At 46.7% G+C, this 18,473-nt stretch overlaps 1 protein-coding gene across 1 annotated transcript in view; it reads left to right on the forward strand.

Moving 5' to 3' along the window:
- Positions 1-930: 930 nt before the first annotated feature.
- QSOX1 (quiescin sulfhydryl oxidase 1) overlaps positions 931-18,473 on the forward strand; it is a 58,995-nt gene continuing 41,452 nt past the window's right edge. Inside the window, exon 1 of the mRNA XM_056531948.1 lies at positions 931-1,294. Coding sequence (XP_056387923.1) covers positions 1,054-1,294 — 241 coding nt within the window. The 5' untranslated portion in view covers positions 931-1,053. The remainder of the gene's footprint in view (positions 1,295-18,473) is intronic.

The raw sequence follows: 18,473 nt of genomic DNA on the forward strand, positions 1-18,473 counted from the left end.
TGCCCTCACTGTAAGGGCATGCTGGGAGTTGTAGTCTTGCAACAGTTAGCAGACAGATGAGAGATGTGCAGCATGGGCGGGTGGGAGACAAGTGGGGGGGGATGTAAAATCCGTGTCCCCATCATTATGTTAGGATAGCAGGGAGAAAAAAGTTTTTTTTAACCCCCTCAGGGACATTGGGTGTACTGTCTCCATAAAAGGTTAAAAAGTAGTACAACAATACAAAAACAATGTAAACATGGGTATTATTGTAATCCTATTGTCAAACATGTTCACTCTTTTGGCGGAGTCCACTCGGAAACACATTGAGATAACCCATTTCCAAGCGCTTCAGCACCAGCTTGTTTTGCTGGCTCCAGACGGAATTGAGAGTCCGTAGTGTGAATGAGACCTTAGAAAGCAAGGAGAGAAAAAATAAAAAATAAATAAATAAACTGTTAACATTCGTAACACAACAATAACAATATAATTGGGTAGTGCCATTATCGTATTGCCCTCAAGAATAAAATTGATATTTTTAAAGCACCTTGAACAGCATAAAATTTTTTTTTAAATAAAATAAAAATAATTCAAAGTTGTATTTTAGTTTTTTTGCAATCAATAAATACTTTTTCTTCGGTTTTGCCCTACATTTTACAATAAAAAAATAAATACAATTAACCCACAGTGGAAAAAAAACAAAAGCTACACCCCATAGGGAATTGTAGTTGGTATAATAAAATAATTATGGCTTTTAAGCTAATTAGATAAAAACGAAAATTGTCTGCGTCTTCTCAGCCCGAGACCTTGCCCGCCGTCTTCCTCACCTCACGCTTCGTCTCCAGTCACAGATCAGTCGCTGTATTTTCCCGCCTTCTGGGCTGTTCTGGGCGTGCTTACCAGGCATTTCTGGGCGTGGTTACCAGGCATTTCTGGGCGTGGTTACCAGGCTTCGCCAGCCTGTTTTGGGCGGAGTTATTTCTGGAGCACCGCCCCTTGCGCTAGGTGGGCGTGCCCAGCGCTCTCCACCTTTTCCCGGGATGTCGCTCCTGCACACTCGGGCTCGGAGGTGTCATGATGCCGGGCTCGGTGCTCAGTGTGCCCGGTGTTTGGCTCCTGGTGCTGTTCGCCGTGCTGGTTCCGGGCCAGGCCCATCTCTATGCGGAGGATGACCCGCTGGTGTCTCTGGAGATCGGGGGCTCCGGGCTGATGCTGAACTCCTCCAGCTGCTGGCTCGCCCAGTTCTTTGCCAGCTGGTGCGGGCACTGCCAGATGTTCAAGGCGAACTGGATGATCCTGGCGCACGATGTGAAGGGTAAGAGACCTAGGTGCCTAGGATGGGGCACAGCTGGCATGTTATCCTGTGCAGTGCCCACACATAGATGGGTAATGTAACCTCCTGCACACTGGCATACATTGGTTATATGTGATGCCCACCCGATGCCTTGTTACCATAAGAAGTACCTGAGCATGCAGTGTGCCAGTTTTATACATGCCATAGTGATCTGAATTTTTCAGATCCAAAAATATAACCTGTGCGATGTAAAAACTGTGCCAATCTGTGTTACAGAATTGCATGTTGGCACAATGTTCATCCGCTTTAAGGCACACGGTGCTTTGCCCATTGCTGTAATGATTATCATTGCAATCTGAACAAAGCTTTACGCCAGTGTTTCGCGATCAGGGTGCCCATAGCTGTAGCTAAACTACAACTCCCAGCATGCCCAGACAGCCTTCGGCTGTCTGGGCATGCTGGGAATTGTAGTTTTGCCACAGCTGGCAGTGCCCTGTTTGCATTTAGGCCATATTCACACATCTGGAATCTCAGTGCGGGATTGCGCCAGAGATTCCGGAGCAGCAGAATTCGGTAGGATTGTGCTGTGCACGGAAACTCCGTTTTCCGCGTCCGCACGGAATGCATAGCCGTCTATGAGACGGCGCATTCCTGTGCGGTCCTAGTGCTGTCCTATTATGTCTGCAGAATGTACGCACGGAGATTCAGTGGCGTGAACATAGCCTTAGTTCTTTTAAGGCTAGGTTCAGACTACGGAATTTCCGACAGAAATTCAGTCGTAAAATTTCCGTCAGAAATTCCGCTGGCTAAAGTGTCTAGTGTAGTGAGTGGTTTTCCGTTCACAAATTCACACTTTGGAATTTGTGAAGCGGAAAATCCGCTTAGTAAATCCGCTTAGAAGTTTCCGCCTGAAGAAAGGCGTTGCTCTTTCTTCAGGCGGAATTCCTCGCGGAACACATTGCAGTCTATGGGAGACTGCAGTGTCCGCGCGGTCCTAGCGCCGACTTATTCAGTCGGCGCAGGCGGAACTCAGAATCTCCGGGCGGAAATTTTCTGCCCGGAGATTCCGTAGTCTGAACCTGAGACTACGGAATTTCCGCCTGCAATTCCTCTTTGAAATTGTAGGTGGAAATTCCGCTTGCTAAAATGTACTGTATAGTGAATGGGTTTCGGAATTTGTGAAGCAGGATTTGTGGACGGAAAATCCGCTTGGAAATTTCCACCTGAAGAAAGGGGTTGCTCTTTCTTCAGGTGGAAATCCGCGCGGAACACATTGCAGTCTATTGGAGACTGCAGTGTCCGCGCGGTCCTAGCGCCCACTGATTCGGTCAGCGCTGGCCGCACTCGGAATCTCCGGGCGGAAATTTTCTGCCCAGAGATTCTGTAGTCTGAACCTAGCCTAAGGGTCTATTCACATGGCGGAATTTCCGCATGTGGAATTCCGCACAGATTCCGCCTCAAATTAAAGCTCAATAGACTTCTATGGGATTCCGCACTCCCATTCCCACTTCTGAATTTCCGCTTGCAGAATTCCACAAGCAGAAATTCAGAAGTGTGAATGGGAGTGCGGAATCCCATAGAAGTCTATGGGCTTTAATTTGAGGCTGAATTCTACTAGCGGAAATTCTGCTGTGGGAATAGACCCTAAAGAATGAACATGTTCCGCTGCAGAATTACCATAATGTGCAGCAGAATCCCATTGAGATCAATGGGATTCCGCTGCAAAGGGAATTTCCATAGTGTGCAAGGGCCTTAATGGGGTACTCCACCCCTAGACATTTTTATCCCCTATCCAAAGGATAGGGGATAAGATGTCTGATTGCCGACGTAATGAAGAAAACTGTGTCCCTGTAACGGAATGTGACCCTTTTCTGCTTTACAGCCAGCTCACTCCCTAACCCCTACTCCTAACCCTAACCCCCGACAGCGATCAGCACGGAGAAGGGCTCAGGTCACATTTGGTTACGGGTCATATTTTTTTTCACTTCAGGGGAGATCAGCTCGGCCAGCACGGCGTACTGAACACGAAAGCCATCTGGAGCGGATAGGGGATAAGATGTTTAGGGGTGGAGTACCCCCTTAAGGCTGGGTTCCAGCTTACGAAGCTCTGGACGGAAAAATTCAGTCCAGATTTAACAAGTGTGGTCAGTGCCGACTGAATCTGTCAGTGCTACCCTGTTTCCCCCGAAAAAATAAGCCCTAGTTGTATTATCGGGGTTGGCTGCCCTACCCCGAAAATAAGACCTAGGCCAGTGGGCTTCAACCTGCGGACTTCCAGATGTTGCAAAACTCCAACTCCCAGCATGCCCGGACAGCCAACGGCTGTCCGGGCATGCTGGGAGTTGGAGTTTTGCAACATCTGGAGGTCCGCAGGTTGAAGACCACTGACCTAGGCAATGCCCGGGCTGCAAATATTAAAAAAACACATTTTAACTTACCTTCGTCCTCCGTTCCCCCGTTGCTAAGAAACCGGCCTCACTGTTCTCCGCTGCTCTTGCTGCTTCCTGGTGTTGGGACGTCTCAGAGCCTTAAATGTTGTTCAATGTACATACGGTACCGTAAATAAATAAGCCCTACCCTGAAAATAAGTCCTAGTGTGTTTTTTGGTGACTAAAATGAATATAAGACCCAGTCTTATTTTCGGAGAAACACGGTAGGACTGAGCTGACATTGCCAGCAATTGCGGAAATTCCGCTCCAAAATTCCGTAGTTTGAACCCCCGGCCTACCTGTAGATTGGCTGAATTCTTATTTTTTACCAGTGAACAAGAAGTCAGGATGGATGTTTGTGTATGGTCAGGAATTCTGTCTAGAATAAGTCTGTGTCCGCTATGTGCACTTGGTTCCGTAGGTGTGCACAATGTATTGTTACAGGTTATTGTCATGTTTATTAGACTTTTATATTCATCGACTTCTGGCTTCTCTGTTGTTGCTCACTGCTGGGTTCCAGGAATGTTGGCTCCGGCTGATCCTAATCTGCAGGGACAGTGCCTTGTTTTTTTTTTTTTTTGACTTGTTAAAGGGGTAGTCCAGTGGTGAAAAACTTATCCCCTATCCTAAGGATAGGGGATAAGTTTGAGATCGCGGGGGGTTCGACCGCTGGGGCCCCCTGCGATCTCTCTGTACAGGGGCCAGGCTCTCCGGCCAGATAGCGGGTGTCGACCTCTGCACGAAGCGGCGGCCGACACCCTTCTCAATACATTTCTATGGCAGAGCCGGAGATTGCCGAAGGCAGCACTTCGGCTCTGCCATAGAGTTGTATTGAGGGGGCGTGTCGGCCGCCGCTTCGTGCGGAGGTCGACACGCCCCCTTCCCGCGGGCTGTCGGGGCTCCGTACAGGAGATCGCAGGGGGCCCCAGCGGTCAGACCCCCCGCGATCTGCAACTTATCCCCTATCCTTAGGATAGGGGATAAGTTGCTCACCACTGAATCACCACTGGACTACTCCTTTAATGTAAGAGAGTGTTCACACACAGAGGAAATACTGCAGATTTGTCCAATTAACTAAAATAGGGAAGTATTGGAAGTGATTTGAGGCACAGGATTTTCTGCTGTAGATTTCAATGTAAACTAAATTACTGAAAACAGCTTTTAATCTGCAGTTACAAATCCTGCGCATCAAATCTGCACATGATCCTGTATGTGTGAATAGACCCTTAAAGGGGTAGTCCAGTGGTGAAAAACTTATCCCCTATCCTAAGGATAGGGGATAAGTTTGAGATCGCGGGGGGTCCGACCGCTGGGGCCCCCTGCGATCTCTCTGTACGGGGCCCCGGCTCTCCGCCGAGATAGCGGGTGTCGACCCCCGCACGAGGCGGCGGCCGACACGCCCCCTCAATACATCTCTATGGCAGAGCCGGAGATTGCCGAAGGCAGCGCTTCGGCTCTGCCATAGAGTTGTATTGAGGGGGCGTGTCGGCCGCCGCCTCGTGCGGAGGTCGACACGCCCCCTTCCCGCGGGCTGTCGGGGCTCCGTACAGGAGATCGCAGGGGGCCCCAGCGGTCGGACCCCCCGCGATCTGCAACTTATCCCCTATCCTTAGGATAGGGGATAAGTTGCTCACCACTGAATCACCACTGGACTACTCCTTTAAGCAGAATTTCCACGTTGAAATCCTCTGTCTGGAATCCTTATGGAATCAAAGCCTTGTTGATGTCCATGTATAAGGAGGACGGTGATAGGCAAATGATCCCAGCGCTCCTCCAGAGTAAAAAGATTTATTCCAAGATGAGCACAACTAACGCATTTCGCGTCTGAACTGGACCCTTTCTCAAGTGTGATACACGCTCTTGAGAAAGAGTCCGGCTCAGACCCGAAACGTGTTGGATGTGCTGTCGTATTTGTTTTATTTTGGAATAAATCTTTTTACTTCTGGAGGAGCGCCATCACTGGGATCACTTGCCTATCATCCTTATAGTGTGTATAGCCAAAGCTCCTGAAGCTATCGGGTCCGCCCAGGACTGCTGACCAATGGCCATTTAACTACATGCTGATTTAGGTGTTGTGCTCTTAATGTAAGCGCAAATAGTTAAATGTATTGTCTTCCTGAGCTGATATTGCAATAATGCACTAGGACTGCGCCCCGGATTGTTTTCTTTTTGTTGATGTCAATGGAAGATTCGGTGAGGAATATTTTCTGCTTCAAAAATGGACATGTCCTTTCCTGAAGCAGAAAATACTCCTTTTTCAGGAACTTCTATTCGCATCTTTTAGGCTATGTTCACACCGCAGAATTTCTGCATTAATTTCTTCATGAACATTCTGAGAGAATTTATAGCCAATACAAATAAATTGGATTTCTGCAGTTGAAATTCTGCTATGTGAAGGGGATAGCAGAATCCCATTGATGTGTATTTGCTATAAATCCACACAGAATTCCATGCAGAAATTCTTCCTTGTGAACATAACCTAAGGCTTTGATTCCACAAGGATTCTGTCCCCGTAGATTGCGATGCATTTCTGAGCCGTGTTGTACACATGCAATATCCCCTGCTGGTCTTTGATACAGAATGTGCCCAAATGATTCCTCTTCAGGGTGTTTTTTCAGGATAGCCAGCAGTGTTATCTCTTCCCTTTGAAGTTTGTTTGCCATGTCACTGACTTGAAGGTCTAAGCTGAAAACAGTGATTTGCAATGTATGTTTTGCTTCTATTTTATTTTTCCTTGCATAACCTTAAAGTATAGTCGTTTACCAAGCGTTAACATTTTGGTATTTCTGTGATTTACCATTAAAGGGGTACTCCCATATTTTAAAACTTATCCCCATCCATAGTAGGCTGTTTCCAGCTGTTGCAAAACTACAACTACGAGCATGCTCGGACAGCATTCGGCAGTCTGGGCTTTCTGGGAGTTGTAGTTTTGCAGCAGATGAGTAGGGGGTTTAAGACTCTTTGCACCCTTGCCGATCATCATATATATGGGGTGGCAGCATCTCCATTACTTACAAAGCACAGTTCCATAGGTTTGGTAGCAACCATGCATGGTATTGCAACTTATCCCAGTAACTGGAAAACACTGGATAGGGGATAAGTGTCTAATCTGGGGGTCCGACTGCTAGGATCAACTGGATCTCCAGAACTGGGGTTGTCTCTTACCTCTGAGCGCTCCGACCCCCACTTTAGTATTCAATGGGATTCTGCTGCGCTGTACAGAATGTATTGCCGTCTATGAGACGGTGCATTCCTGTGCGATCCTAGCCCCCGATGTGGGGGTTATCCAGGAAAAAACCTTTTTTATATATCAACTGGCTCCAGAAAGTTAAACAGATTTGTAAATTACTTCTATTAAAAAAAATCTTAATCCTTTCAGTACTTATGAGCTGCGGAAGTTGAGTTGTTCTTTTCTGTCTAAGTGCTCTCTGATGACACCTGTCTTGAGAACTGTCCAGAGTAGAAGCAAATCCCCATAGCAAACCTCTTCTACTCTGTGCAGTTCCCGAGACAAGCAGAGATGTCAGCAGAGAGCACTGTTGCCAGACAGAAAAGAACAACTCTACTTCAGCAGCTAATAATTATTGGAAGGATTAAGATTTTGTAACAGAACTAATTTACAAATCTGTTTAATTTCCTGGAATACCCCTTTAATATTGGCTCCTTCACCTGAGCTACACAGAGGCTCTGCCATTGCCCTCTTAATCCATTCGCAAAGACCTTGTAGAAAAAATGTGCACACCCTGCTTAAAGAAAAATCGTATACATCTATTAAAGCAAACCAAAAAAGCCCCAGTGTGATGTCCTGTGGGCATGGCCACCAGCACCCAATTCTATAATAAGGTTTGAGCTAAATAAATATACCAACGAAACCTGAACATAACATACACAAGCTAGAGAAAAATAAACACGCCCTGCTATATAAAGAAATTCCTAAATCTTAATAAAAATAAAGAAACCAAATACAATCATAGGATCCTATATAATCTACTAAAATAAATAAATGCACCAGCACATAAACCCCATAGTAATTCATAAGAACCCTAAAAATAACTTATATGTTTTTTCAGATACAATGATAAGGTGCTGTGCAGTATTGAAGATATACTAGCTCAAGTATGCACCAAAAAACGTGGCCCAGTTAGACCAACAGCCCAAATGTCAGATACAAAACTGGCCCATCAAGGCAGGCGCGGAAGGAAAGTAACTTCCCCAGACCATGTTTACATGTTGGAATTTCCTGTGCGGAACTCCGCTTAGAATTCTGCATGGAGATTCCGCCGCAGCAGAGTCCCGTTGAATTCTGCTGCGCTGTGCACTCAACGGAATTTCATGCCAGATGTTTCCGGCATGGAAATTCCGAATTCCATGTCCGCAGAAAGAACAAACCTGTTAAAGGGGTACTCTGCTGCTCCGCATTTGGAACAAACTGTTCCGAACGCTGGAGCCGGCCCCCTCAATGCAAGTCTATCCGACTGTCACGCCCCCTCCCATAGACTTCCATTGTGGGGGAGGGGCATGACACAAGGGGCGGGGCTATGACATCACAAGCTCCTTCGTTCAGAACAGTTTGTTCCAAACGCTGAGCAGCGGAGTACCCCTTTAACTATACACATTTAAAAACAGTTAGTGCAATAGCCCTTTGTTAATTCATTAACACTGTAACAATCATTACATACTCAATGCGCAATTAAGTGCTGGTAACTTCCTCTGTAGTATACAGCAGCTGATAAGTACTGTAAAGATTAAGATATTTTTAATAGAAGTAATTTACAAAACTGTAGAACTTTCTTGCACCTTTTGTTTTGTACTCACCCCCCCCTCGGCGGGAAGTTAGGGTGAGCTGGTCCGGGCCATCTATGCTGCAGGGACCGTCCGGTGGGGATGGTTAGTCGTTGCAGGCTGTCCATTTTCACCGGGGGGGGGGGGGGGGGGGGGGGGGGGGATGGCGTACTCTTCTCCGCGCCCGAACTAGTGACGTTGCCTTGACGTTGCGCATGAACGTCCCTGTGCGTCATCGTCAAGGCAATATCACTACTCCGGGGCCGGGCGCGGAGAAGAGCCCCCCCCCCCCCCCCCTGTGAAAACGGACAGCCTGCAACGACTAACCATCCCCACCGGACGGTCCCTGCAGCAGGGGAGGTGAGTACAAAACAAAAGGGGGGGGGGGGGGGGGGCTGGATGATGACGAAGGCTGCAGTGGTCTTCAATCTGCGGACCTCCAGAGGTTTCAAAACTACAACACCCAGCATGCCAGGACAGCCGATGACTGTCCGGGCTTGCTGGGAGTTGTAGTTTTGCAACCTCTGGAGGTCCGCAGGTTGAAGACCACTGATGAAGGGATTGACAGGCGGAGAGCTCACATGAGTATAAGACGAGGGGGGGCGTTTTCAGCACAAAAAATTGTGCTGAAAAACTCTGCTTATACTCGAGTATATACGGTAGGTACCTTTTTTCGTAGTGGTATCGACTGTTCTGACAGTCCTGAGCTGCTGTTACTAATGATCACACATCATTGGAAATCCAAATACATGTATTATAATAGTCTGCAGTGAGTTCCCGATGACAGCTCCGAAGTGTCAGTATATTAAAACATTTGAAAAATGTTAGGAATTTTTTGTTTTCATCTTTTTTTCTTTTTTTTTTTATATTTTCGGTTCAAGGGTTCATCACGATGCAGTGAGCGGATCATGTCTGGATCTGTCTCCAGACTTGGGGCAGTCTGTTATAAGAATACAAAATTGTTTGGGCAAAGTTTCTGGTAGTTTGGGCAGCTGTGGGATGTGTCGCCATGAATATTTCTCTTCTGGGGGGGAAGAATGACTCTTTTGTTTCATACACTCCAAATATAGTTAGCTTCCCCAGAACCCTTCAGTGTGAATATAGATGAGACGTAAATAGGACTCCAACAGGGCAGTAAAAAAAAAAGTAAAATATATCTGATGTCCTAGGACTTTTCAGCATTAAAGGGGTTATGCAGGAATTTTTTTTTTTTTTCATATATATATAAACTGAAATATATCTAGAAAGTTAAACAGATTTGTAAATTACTTCTATAAAAAAAAATCTTAATCCTTTCAGTACTTATGAGCTACTGAAGTTGAGTTGTTCTTTTCTGTCTAAGTGCTCTCTGATGACACGTGTCTCGGGAACCGCCCAGTTTAGAAGCAAATCCCCATAGCAAACCTCTTCTACTCTGTGCAGTTCCTGAGACAAGCAGAGATGTCAGCAGAGAGCACTGTTGCCAGACAGAAAACAACAACTCTACTTCAGCAGCTGATAATTATTGAAAGGATTAAGATTTTTTAATAGAAGTAATTTACAAATCTGTTTAACTTTCTGGAGCCAGTTGATATAAAAAAATTTTTTTCTTCCTGGAATACCCCTTTAACCTGTTAAGGACCCAGGGCATACCTGTATGTCCTGAGTACGCTCCCGATCTATAACGCGGGGCCACAGCTAACAACGGCCGGGACCCGTGGCTAATAGCGTGCGGCATTGATCGCTGTGCCGCGCGCTATTAACCCTTTAGACGCGGCGTTCAAAGTTGAACGCCGCATCTAAAATTAAAGTGAAACCATGCCGGTTAGCTCAGGGAGCTGTTCGGGATAGCCGCGGCGAAATCGCGGCATCCCGAACAGCTTACAGGACAGCTGAAGGATCCCTACCTGCCTCCTCGCTGTCCGATTGCCGAATGACTGCTCAGTGCCTGAGATCCAGGCATGAGCAGTCAATCGGCAGAATCATCGATCACTGGTTTCCTATGAGATACCAGTGATCAATGTAAAAGATCAGTGTGTGCAGTGTTATAGGTCCCTATGGGATAACAATGATCAGTATAAGAGATCAGTGTGTGCAGTGTTATAGGTCCCTATGGGAGCTATAACACTGCAAAAAAAAAAGGGGGAAAAAAAGGGAATAAAGATCATTTAACCCCTTCCCTATTAAGTTTGAATCACCCCTCTTCCCCCCCCCCCCCCCCCCAAAAAAAAAGTGTGAATAAACATATGTGGTATCGCCGCGTGTGGAAATGTCCAAATTATAAAAATATATCATTAATTAAACTGCACGGTCAATGGCGTACGCGCTAAAAAAAATAAGTCCTATCAATGCAAAAATGGTACCGTTAAAAACTTCAAATCACGGCGCAAAAAATGAGCCCTCATACCGCCCCATACGCGGAACAATAAAAAAGTTATAGGGGTCAGAAGATGACAATTTTAAACGTATAAATTTTCCTGCATGTAGTTATGATTTTTTCCAGAAGTCCGACAAAATCAAACCTATATAAGTAGGGTATCATTTTAATCATATGGACCTACAGAATAAAGATAAGGTGTCATTTTTACCGAAAAATGAACAAAAAGGAAAGGTGCAGTGTCCGGCACTGCTGCTGATACCCACTAGGACCTAGGTATTGGGACGTGTTGGAGTTTCCCCCGAAGTAGTGGTGGTGCTCTGACTTTATGAAGTATATCACATTTCTAGCACAAGAGGTAAATGAAATAGTCGGCAGACGCCCCAAAGCTTCTTTTTCAGGGTTTCTTCTTTATTACATACTCACATACAAAACATTGTGCTGGGGGAGGAGAGGGATCACGGTGGGGGGCATTCACCGTCTGGCGACAGAATCTGTTTCACTCGATAGTCGAGCTTCTTCTGGCCGTGACACCTTGGAATACTATGCCGCTTCTTATACAGGTGGGTACTCACGTCTGATTTCTTAGACCCTCCCATCTGTCCTGACGTAGGAATTCAAGGCGTTGGCTTCGAATCTAGCATTGTAACGCCTTTACTTTACCTACCGTATTTTTCGCCGTATAAGACGCATTTTTTCTTCTGGGGGGGGGGGGGGGAAGTTGGTGCGTCTTATACGGCGAATAGCAGGCCGAGACCCGCAGCTAATACAGGACATTACCGATCGTGGTGATGCCCTGTATTAACCCTTCAGACACGGCGATCAAAGCTGACCGCCGCTTCTGAAGCGAAAATAACACTAACCCAGCTGTTCGGGACCGCCGCGGTGAAATCGCGGCGTCCCGAACAGCTTACAGGACACCGGGAGAGACCTTACCTGCCTCCTCGGTGTCTGCTCCGTGCCGGGATCCCCTGCATGGCCGGCGCTCTCCTTCGACGTCATCACATCGTTGCGCACACCGTCCCGTCATCCAATAGGAGCGGCGTGCGTAGCGACGTGATGACAGCGACGGAGAGCGTGGATCCCGGGGAAGAAGACTTCCGGAGCGTCGGGGACGCGGTGACAGCGATGAAGCGACATCCAGGGCTCGGTGACGGGTCCGGAGCAGCGGGGACACGTGAGAACTACCTCCAATACCAGTGGTCTTCAACCTGCGGACCTCCAGATGTTGCAAAACTACAACTCCCAGCATGCCCGGACAGCCAACGGCTGTCCGGGCATGCTGGGAGTTGTAGTTTTGTAACATCTGGAGGTCCGCAGGTTGAAGATCACTGTTGGGTTCAGAATCTTTTATTTATTTTTTCTAGATTTTGGACCTTTTAAAATGGGGTGCGTCTTATATGCCGGTGCGTCTTATAGGGCGAAAAATACGGTATGTCATAAGAATACGGCGTTGATATAAAACAATCGGTCGTGCATAATCTACCTTTATCATTCAAACCTATAGGACCAGTTGCAACAGTGTGGATTATCCAATATGTTTCTCGCTGCAGCAATAGGCGGTCTAAACTGATCCCTGGTCTGGATTTAACCCTCTCCACCCCAGAAAACGTTAGCACATCTGATTTTCCCCCGTGGACTTCCATTACATGGGCTATTAAACGAGGAGCTCCTTTTTAATGTGCGGAGCGAATACATATGCTCCCGTATTCTTGCACAGAGCTGGCGAATCGTTTTCCCTATGTAGTGGAAGCCACATGGGCAGTATATAACGTATACTACATATTTAGTTCGACATGTTATTAAATCAGGTACAGTATGTGTAACAGGTCCCATGCGCAATGTCTTTACCTCAGCGTTGAATTTGCAGAAATTGCATGTTCTACATGCAAAATTACCTATAGGTGTTAATTTTTCTAGCCACATTGTTTCTAGAGATGAGCGAACTTACAGTAAATTCGATTCGTCACGAACTTCTCGGCTCGGCGGTTGATGACTTTTCCTGCATAAATTAGTTCAGCTTTCAGGTGCTCCGGTGGGCTGGAAAAGGTGGATACAGTCCTAGAAGACTCTTTCCTAGGACTGTATCCACCTTTTCCAGCCCACCGGAGCACCTGAAAGCTGAACTAATTTACGCAGGAAAAGTCATTAACTGCAGAGCCGAGAAGTTTGTGACGAATCGAATTTACTGTAAGTTCGCTCATCTCTAATTGTGTCTTTCTTAGGAGGTAACGTTCTACTTTTTTTGTAAAATATCGCCTAATGATTTATTCTTTCTATATGAGATAAGTGGTTTACGACTGGCTATTTCTTTCAAATCTGTGTCTCCCTCTATAATGTGCCAGTTATGTCTTACTGCTTGCTCAATGATGTAATGGATTGGTGAGTTTTGAAAAGTAAAGGCGAAGCGTTTTTTAACCGGTTCTGACTTTTTCGTTTTTTTTTTACTTGTTAAGAAAGTTTCTTTATTTAATTTGTCTGCTCGATCTCGTCCTTCTTTTATTAATGCCTTGGGATATGACCGCTCCGATAACAGTTTAGCTAAATCATCCGCCTGTATCTTGTATAGGAGCGATTAAAGGAGTTACAATTGTTTAGTCTTGAGAAGAGACGTTTAAGGGGGGATATGATAAACGTATATAAGTATATTAATGGCCCATACAAAAAATATGGAGAAAAACTGTTCCAGGTTAAACCCCCCCCAAAGGACGAGGGGGCACTCCCTCCGTCTGGAGAAGAAAAAGTTTAGTCTCAAGGGGCGACACGCCTTCTTTACCATGAGAACTGTGAACTTATAACTTATAGAACAGTCTACCTCAGGAACTGGTCACAGCAGGAAAAATGAATAGGTTTAAAACAGGATTAGATACATTCCTGGAACAAATTAACATTAATGCTTATGAAGAAATATAAAATCCCATCCCTTCCCCAATATCGCGCCGCACCCCTACCCTTCAATTCCCTGGTTGAACTTGATGGACGTATGTCTTTTTTCGACCGTACTAACTATGTAACTATGTATGACTCTTCTGTTTCATTGTTTCTCCGTAATCTTACAAATTGTCCATAGGGAACACCCCTCTTCACTGAGTCCGGATGGGAACTATTGTAGTGAAGAAGGGTGTTCTCTTGATATGGGTTTTCTGTAACCTTCACTTGTGAGCCTGTTACCTGCCACAGAGAGTTTGAGGTCCAAGAACTCAAGTGATGTTCCACCAAATTGCGATGTAAAGGACATGTTGAGAGAATTGGCTGTATTAAGATATTTGACGAAATCATCGAACTGTGACTCCGATCCCGACCAGACTATCAAAATATCGTCCACGTATCGTATGTATAATTTAATGCATGTGATATATGGATTTGTGGACAAATAGACAATCTGACTATCCAGAACGGCCAGAAATAGGTTTGTGTACGTGCAGGACACCAGGGTTCCCATCGGGGTCCCGGTGTCCTGCCTGTACCACTGATCCGCAAACTTGAATGTACTGTTATATAACAGAAAAGTAAGGGCTTCCTCAATAAACAAAATGAACTCTGCAGACTTATTGGACCATATGAGAAATTCCTTTTATAGCTTCTATACCTGCATTGTGAGGGATGCGGGTATATAAACTAACTACATCAATGGAGCAGAAGCTCCATCCCGGTTCCCAATTCATGGTATGAATGGTTTGTACTAGATGTAAGGTGTCCTTAATGTATGCTGGTATAGATGGAAGCAGTGGGGACAGCAACCACTCAAGGTAATGAGAAAGATATTCGGTGACTGACCCCACTCCCGAGACTATGAGACGTCCCGGGGGTGGGGGTCTGTCCCTTGTGTACTTTGGGAAGGTGGTACCATGTTGCATTCTTTTTTGAGAGCATCCCTTGTTCTACGAACTTATGTAAGAGTGTGGTTAAACCAGTTAGAATTTTAGAAGTAGGGTCATTTTTTAGGGGGGTATATATAGACCTATCACTTAATTGCCTCTCTGCTTCTTGTATGTACATAGTCTTGTACATTAGTACGACGCTCCCTCCTTTATCGGCCCTAATAGTAACTAGATCCCCCCCTCTTTTTAAAGGGTAGCTCCCACCATCATGTTTATTTTTTTTTTTCTGTCCCTGCCTATTGCCCTTCTATCCCTAACACCCTCCCTGCCTTTATTTTAATTTTTTTTACTATTTTAAAAATGGCATTTATTTTGCCTGGTAGTGTGCTCACTACCAGGCAGACTTCCCCAGCAGGCACCACGTCACTGATGCCTGCTGGGGGCCAACTTCCGCCCTTAGTTCTCCTAACAGGGTGTCTCCAGCTGTTTCACCACTACAACTCCCAGCATGCCCTGACATCTACTGGCTGTCAGGACATGCTGGGAGTTGTAGTGGGGAAACAACTGGAGGCACACCGTGATGGCCGCACATCCCGCTCCCCGCCGCGCAGCCCACAACCCCCCCCCCCCCCGTCCCCGTTGCACCGCTCAACTCCCTCCCCTCCTTAGTTCACCTACTCAGTGTCCCTCCAGCTGTTTCCCCACTACAACTCCCAGCTTGCCCTGACATCTAATGGCTGTCAGGGCATGCTGGGAGTTGTAGTGGGGAAACAACTGGAGGCACACTGTGATGGCCCATCCTGCTCCCACCGCACAGCCCGCAACCCCCCTGGCCCTGCTGCGCCGCACAACCCACTACCCCCCCCCCCCTCTCCCCGCAAAAACATTCAGTAACAGACACAACATAGATAATCATACCTGTCGCCGGGGCCTGCCAGGGAGCCTGCGCGCGTCCTCTTCATTCAAAGCGCTCGCTCCCGCCTGTCTGATTGAGCGAGCACCGCAGTGAATGAATTCCGACTCATTGCCAGGCTTCAACGAGTTGAAATTCATTAGTGACTTCACTGCCCAATGGATTCGGCCACTAGGAGGGCGACCCCTAGTGGCCGAATTTAAAAGTGATTTTAAACTGTTTTAAAATCACTTTTTTTAATTAAAGTATTTTAGAGATATGTTGTAGTACTTAAGTACTACAACATATCAATTTTTTTTATATCATGACAGTGCCCATTTAAGTTCTTTGAGTGCTGCTTGTTCTACTTCCGATAAATTCACAGGTCCTTCCCTGTACAGTATAGATCTGACAAGTCCAGATGTCCACCCGGGGGTATGGGGGGGGGGGGATTAAACCTGGACTTCTTTCCTTTTGTGAAAGCGTTCAGACTATACTCTGCTGGGACATCACAGACAGGGTCTGTTTCTATGCATTTCTGCTCTATTAGGGTACATTCTTTAGGAAAAAAAGCCTAAACTGTCTATTGTCGCTGGTGAATCTGCTTCACATTTACTATGCTCAGTTGCATTTTTATTGAGGAATAAATTAAAGTCCTGTAAAGACTTAGCCAAGTCTATCTCAAATATCACCGGGTGGAATCGCTCAGTCCGTAGTTCAAGCCTCTGGATAACACGGTAGCGGTTTCTTCATTCAGTGTCTCTGAGGTCAGATTGATAACATTGGATACGGGAGGGTCTTCACTAGCATTGTTTTTCGCATGTCTCCTATCTCTGTTCTTCTTTTCTTTGGCTCTTTCTGATCTTTTCTTCCGTCCTCGCCGTGTGGATCTTTTCCTAAAGGGTAGGATGGATCTATTATATCCTGGATTTTACTTTGAGTCTTTTTACTGTGTTCACATTGGATGCGGTTTCTGTGCGTTTTTTTAGGTAGAAATTGAGAAAGGCGCCGGGCTTGTGGGAAGTTCTTATTCGGAGGTGCTGGTGCTTTACCATGCCATAGGAACTCCTTATCTTGATCGTAGTCAGATTTGTCCCTCAGGAATTTTTCACGCTTCTTTCTTTTCACCTCTTCCTGTAAAGAAATAATTCTGTTTTGCAGTTTGGGAAAAACGCACGTATCTGATCATCTGTGGCCCTCTTTCTGTATTCGGATTTTGCTTTTTTAAGGTCCTCATTTATTTTGTCGTGCTCAATTCTATTTCTAGTGAGCACGATTTGTAGCACTTTGATTGAATGCTCATGGTGTGCCTGCTTCCATATGCTTACAAATGTTGGATCGTCTTGGAACTGAGCTGGTGTTTTGTATGCGCTCAGTCCACATGGAGAACGCTCACTTTGCAGATATGACTGGAGTGAGTTGATTGTCCAGAAAACATTAATCTCTTTGTCAGATAGATTAAGAATGCTTTGCTCTAGAGCTTTAACATCAATGAGCTCAATGTCCTCTTTCAGATTACATTCCAAAAAATACCCCCCTGGATCCTCTCTCCCCGTGAGTCAGGCTGGGTTCACACTACGTTTTGTCCCATACGGGAGCGCATACGGCAGGGGGGAGCTAAAAGCTCGCACTCCCGTATGTCACCGTATGCGCTCCCGTATGTCATTAATTTCAATGAGCCGGCCGGAGTGAAACGTTCGGTCCGGTCGGCTCATTTTTGCGCCGTATGCACTTTTACAACCGGACCTAAAACCGTGGTTGACCACAGTTTTAGGTCCGGTTGTAAAAGCGCATACGGCGCAAAAATGAGCCGACCGGACCGAACGTTTCACTCCGGTCGGCTCATTGAAATGAATGACATACGGGAGCGCATACGGTCACATACGGGAGCGCGAGCTTTTAACTCCCCCCTGCCGTATGCGCTCCCGTATGGGACAAAACGTAGTGTGAACCCAGCCTAAAATGTTCTCCATCTTTTGTATCATCCCATCCGTATCTGTTAGGGATCGACCGATATCGTTTTTTTTAGGGCCAATACCGATAATCGGTGCAGGTTAGGGCCGATAGCCGATAATTTATACCGATATTCCGGTATAAGTTATCGGCTATTTAACCCCCTGCGACACCGCTGCAGATCATTGATTTAAAGCGGGCGCTTTAAATCAATGATCTGCAGTGGCTTTTGCGGGGCCATAGGCCGCCGCCACCACCACCCGCTTCTCTCCCCCTACCTGTCAGGGTGGTCCGGGCCATCCATCCATCGTTCCTGTAGTGTCCGGGGGCATTCCGGGTGGAGGGTGGTCCGGTCTGTCCTTCTTCTCTGGCGGGCCTCTTCTCCACTCCGGGCAGGCTCCGGCCTAGTACGCTGCATAGACGTCGCTGTGCAGCGACGCACCTGACGTCACGGCGTAGCGGCGTCTATGCAGTGTACTAGGCCGGAGCCTGCCCGGAGTGGAGAAGAAGACCGTGGGAGAAGGACAGCCCGGACCACCCTCCACCCGGAACGCCCCCGGACACTACATGAAGGAAGGATGGCCTGGACCACCCCCATTACGGGTAAGTTAAATTTTTTTATTCACTCGGAGGGTGGGGGAGGGGCCCGACCGGTATAGCGGTATGGGAAAAAATCCATACCGGTATACCGCCTAGCATCACTGTGGGGGGTGCGACGCGGTGCGGTGGGTCGGAGGTGCGGTGCGGCGGGTCGAGGGGGTAGCGGTGCGGGGGGCGTGGCATTATCGGCTTATCGGCAAGATAATTGCCGATACCGATAATGCCCAAAATCGTGATTATCGGCCGATAATATCGGCCATACCGATAATCGGTCGATCCCTAGTATCTGTGTCCATGTTTTGTGGCGTGGTGTCGGTCATATCAAGCGTGCTCAGGATCAAAGATAAGTTCACAGAAACAATAAGAA

This window comes from Hyla sarda, chromosome 7 (assembly GCF_029499605.1).
Source record: "Hyla sarda isolate aHylSar1 chromosome 7, aHylSar1.hap1, whole genome shotgun sequence".
Lineage (NCBI taxonomy): Eukaryota > Metazoa > Chordata > Amphibia > Anura > Hylidae > Hyla > Hyla sarda.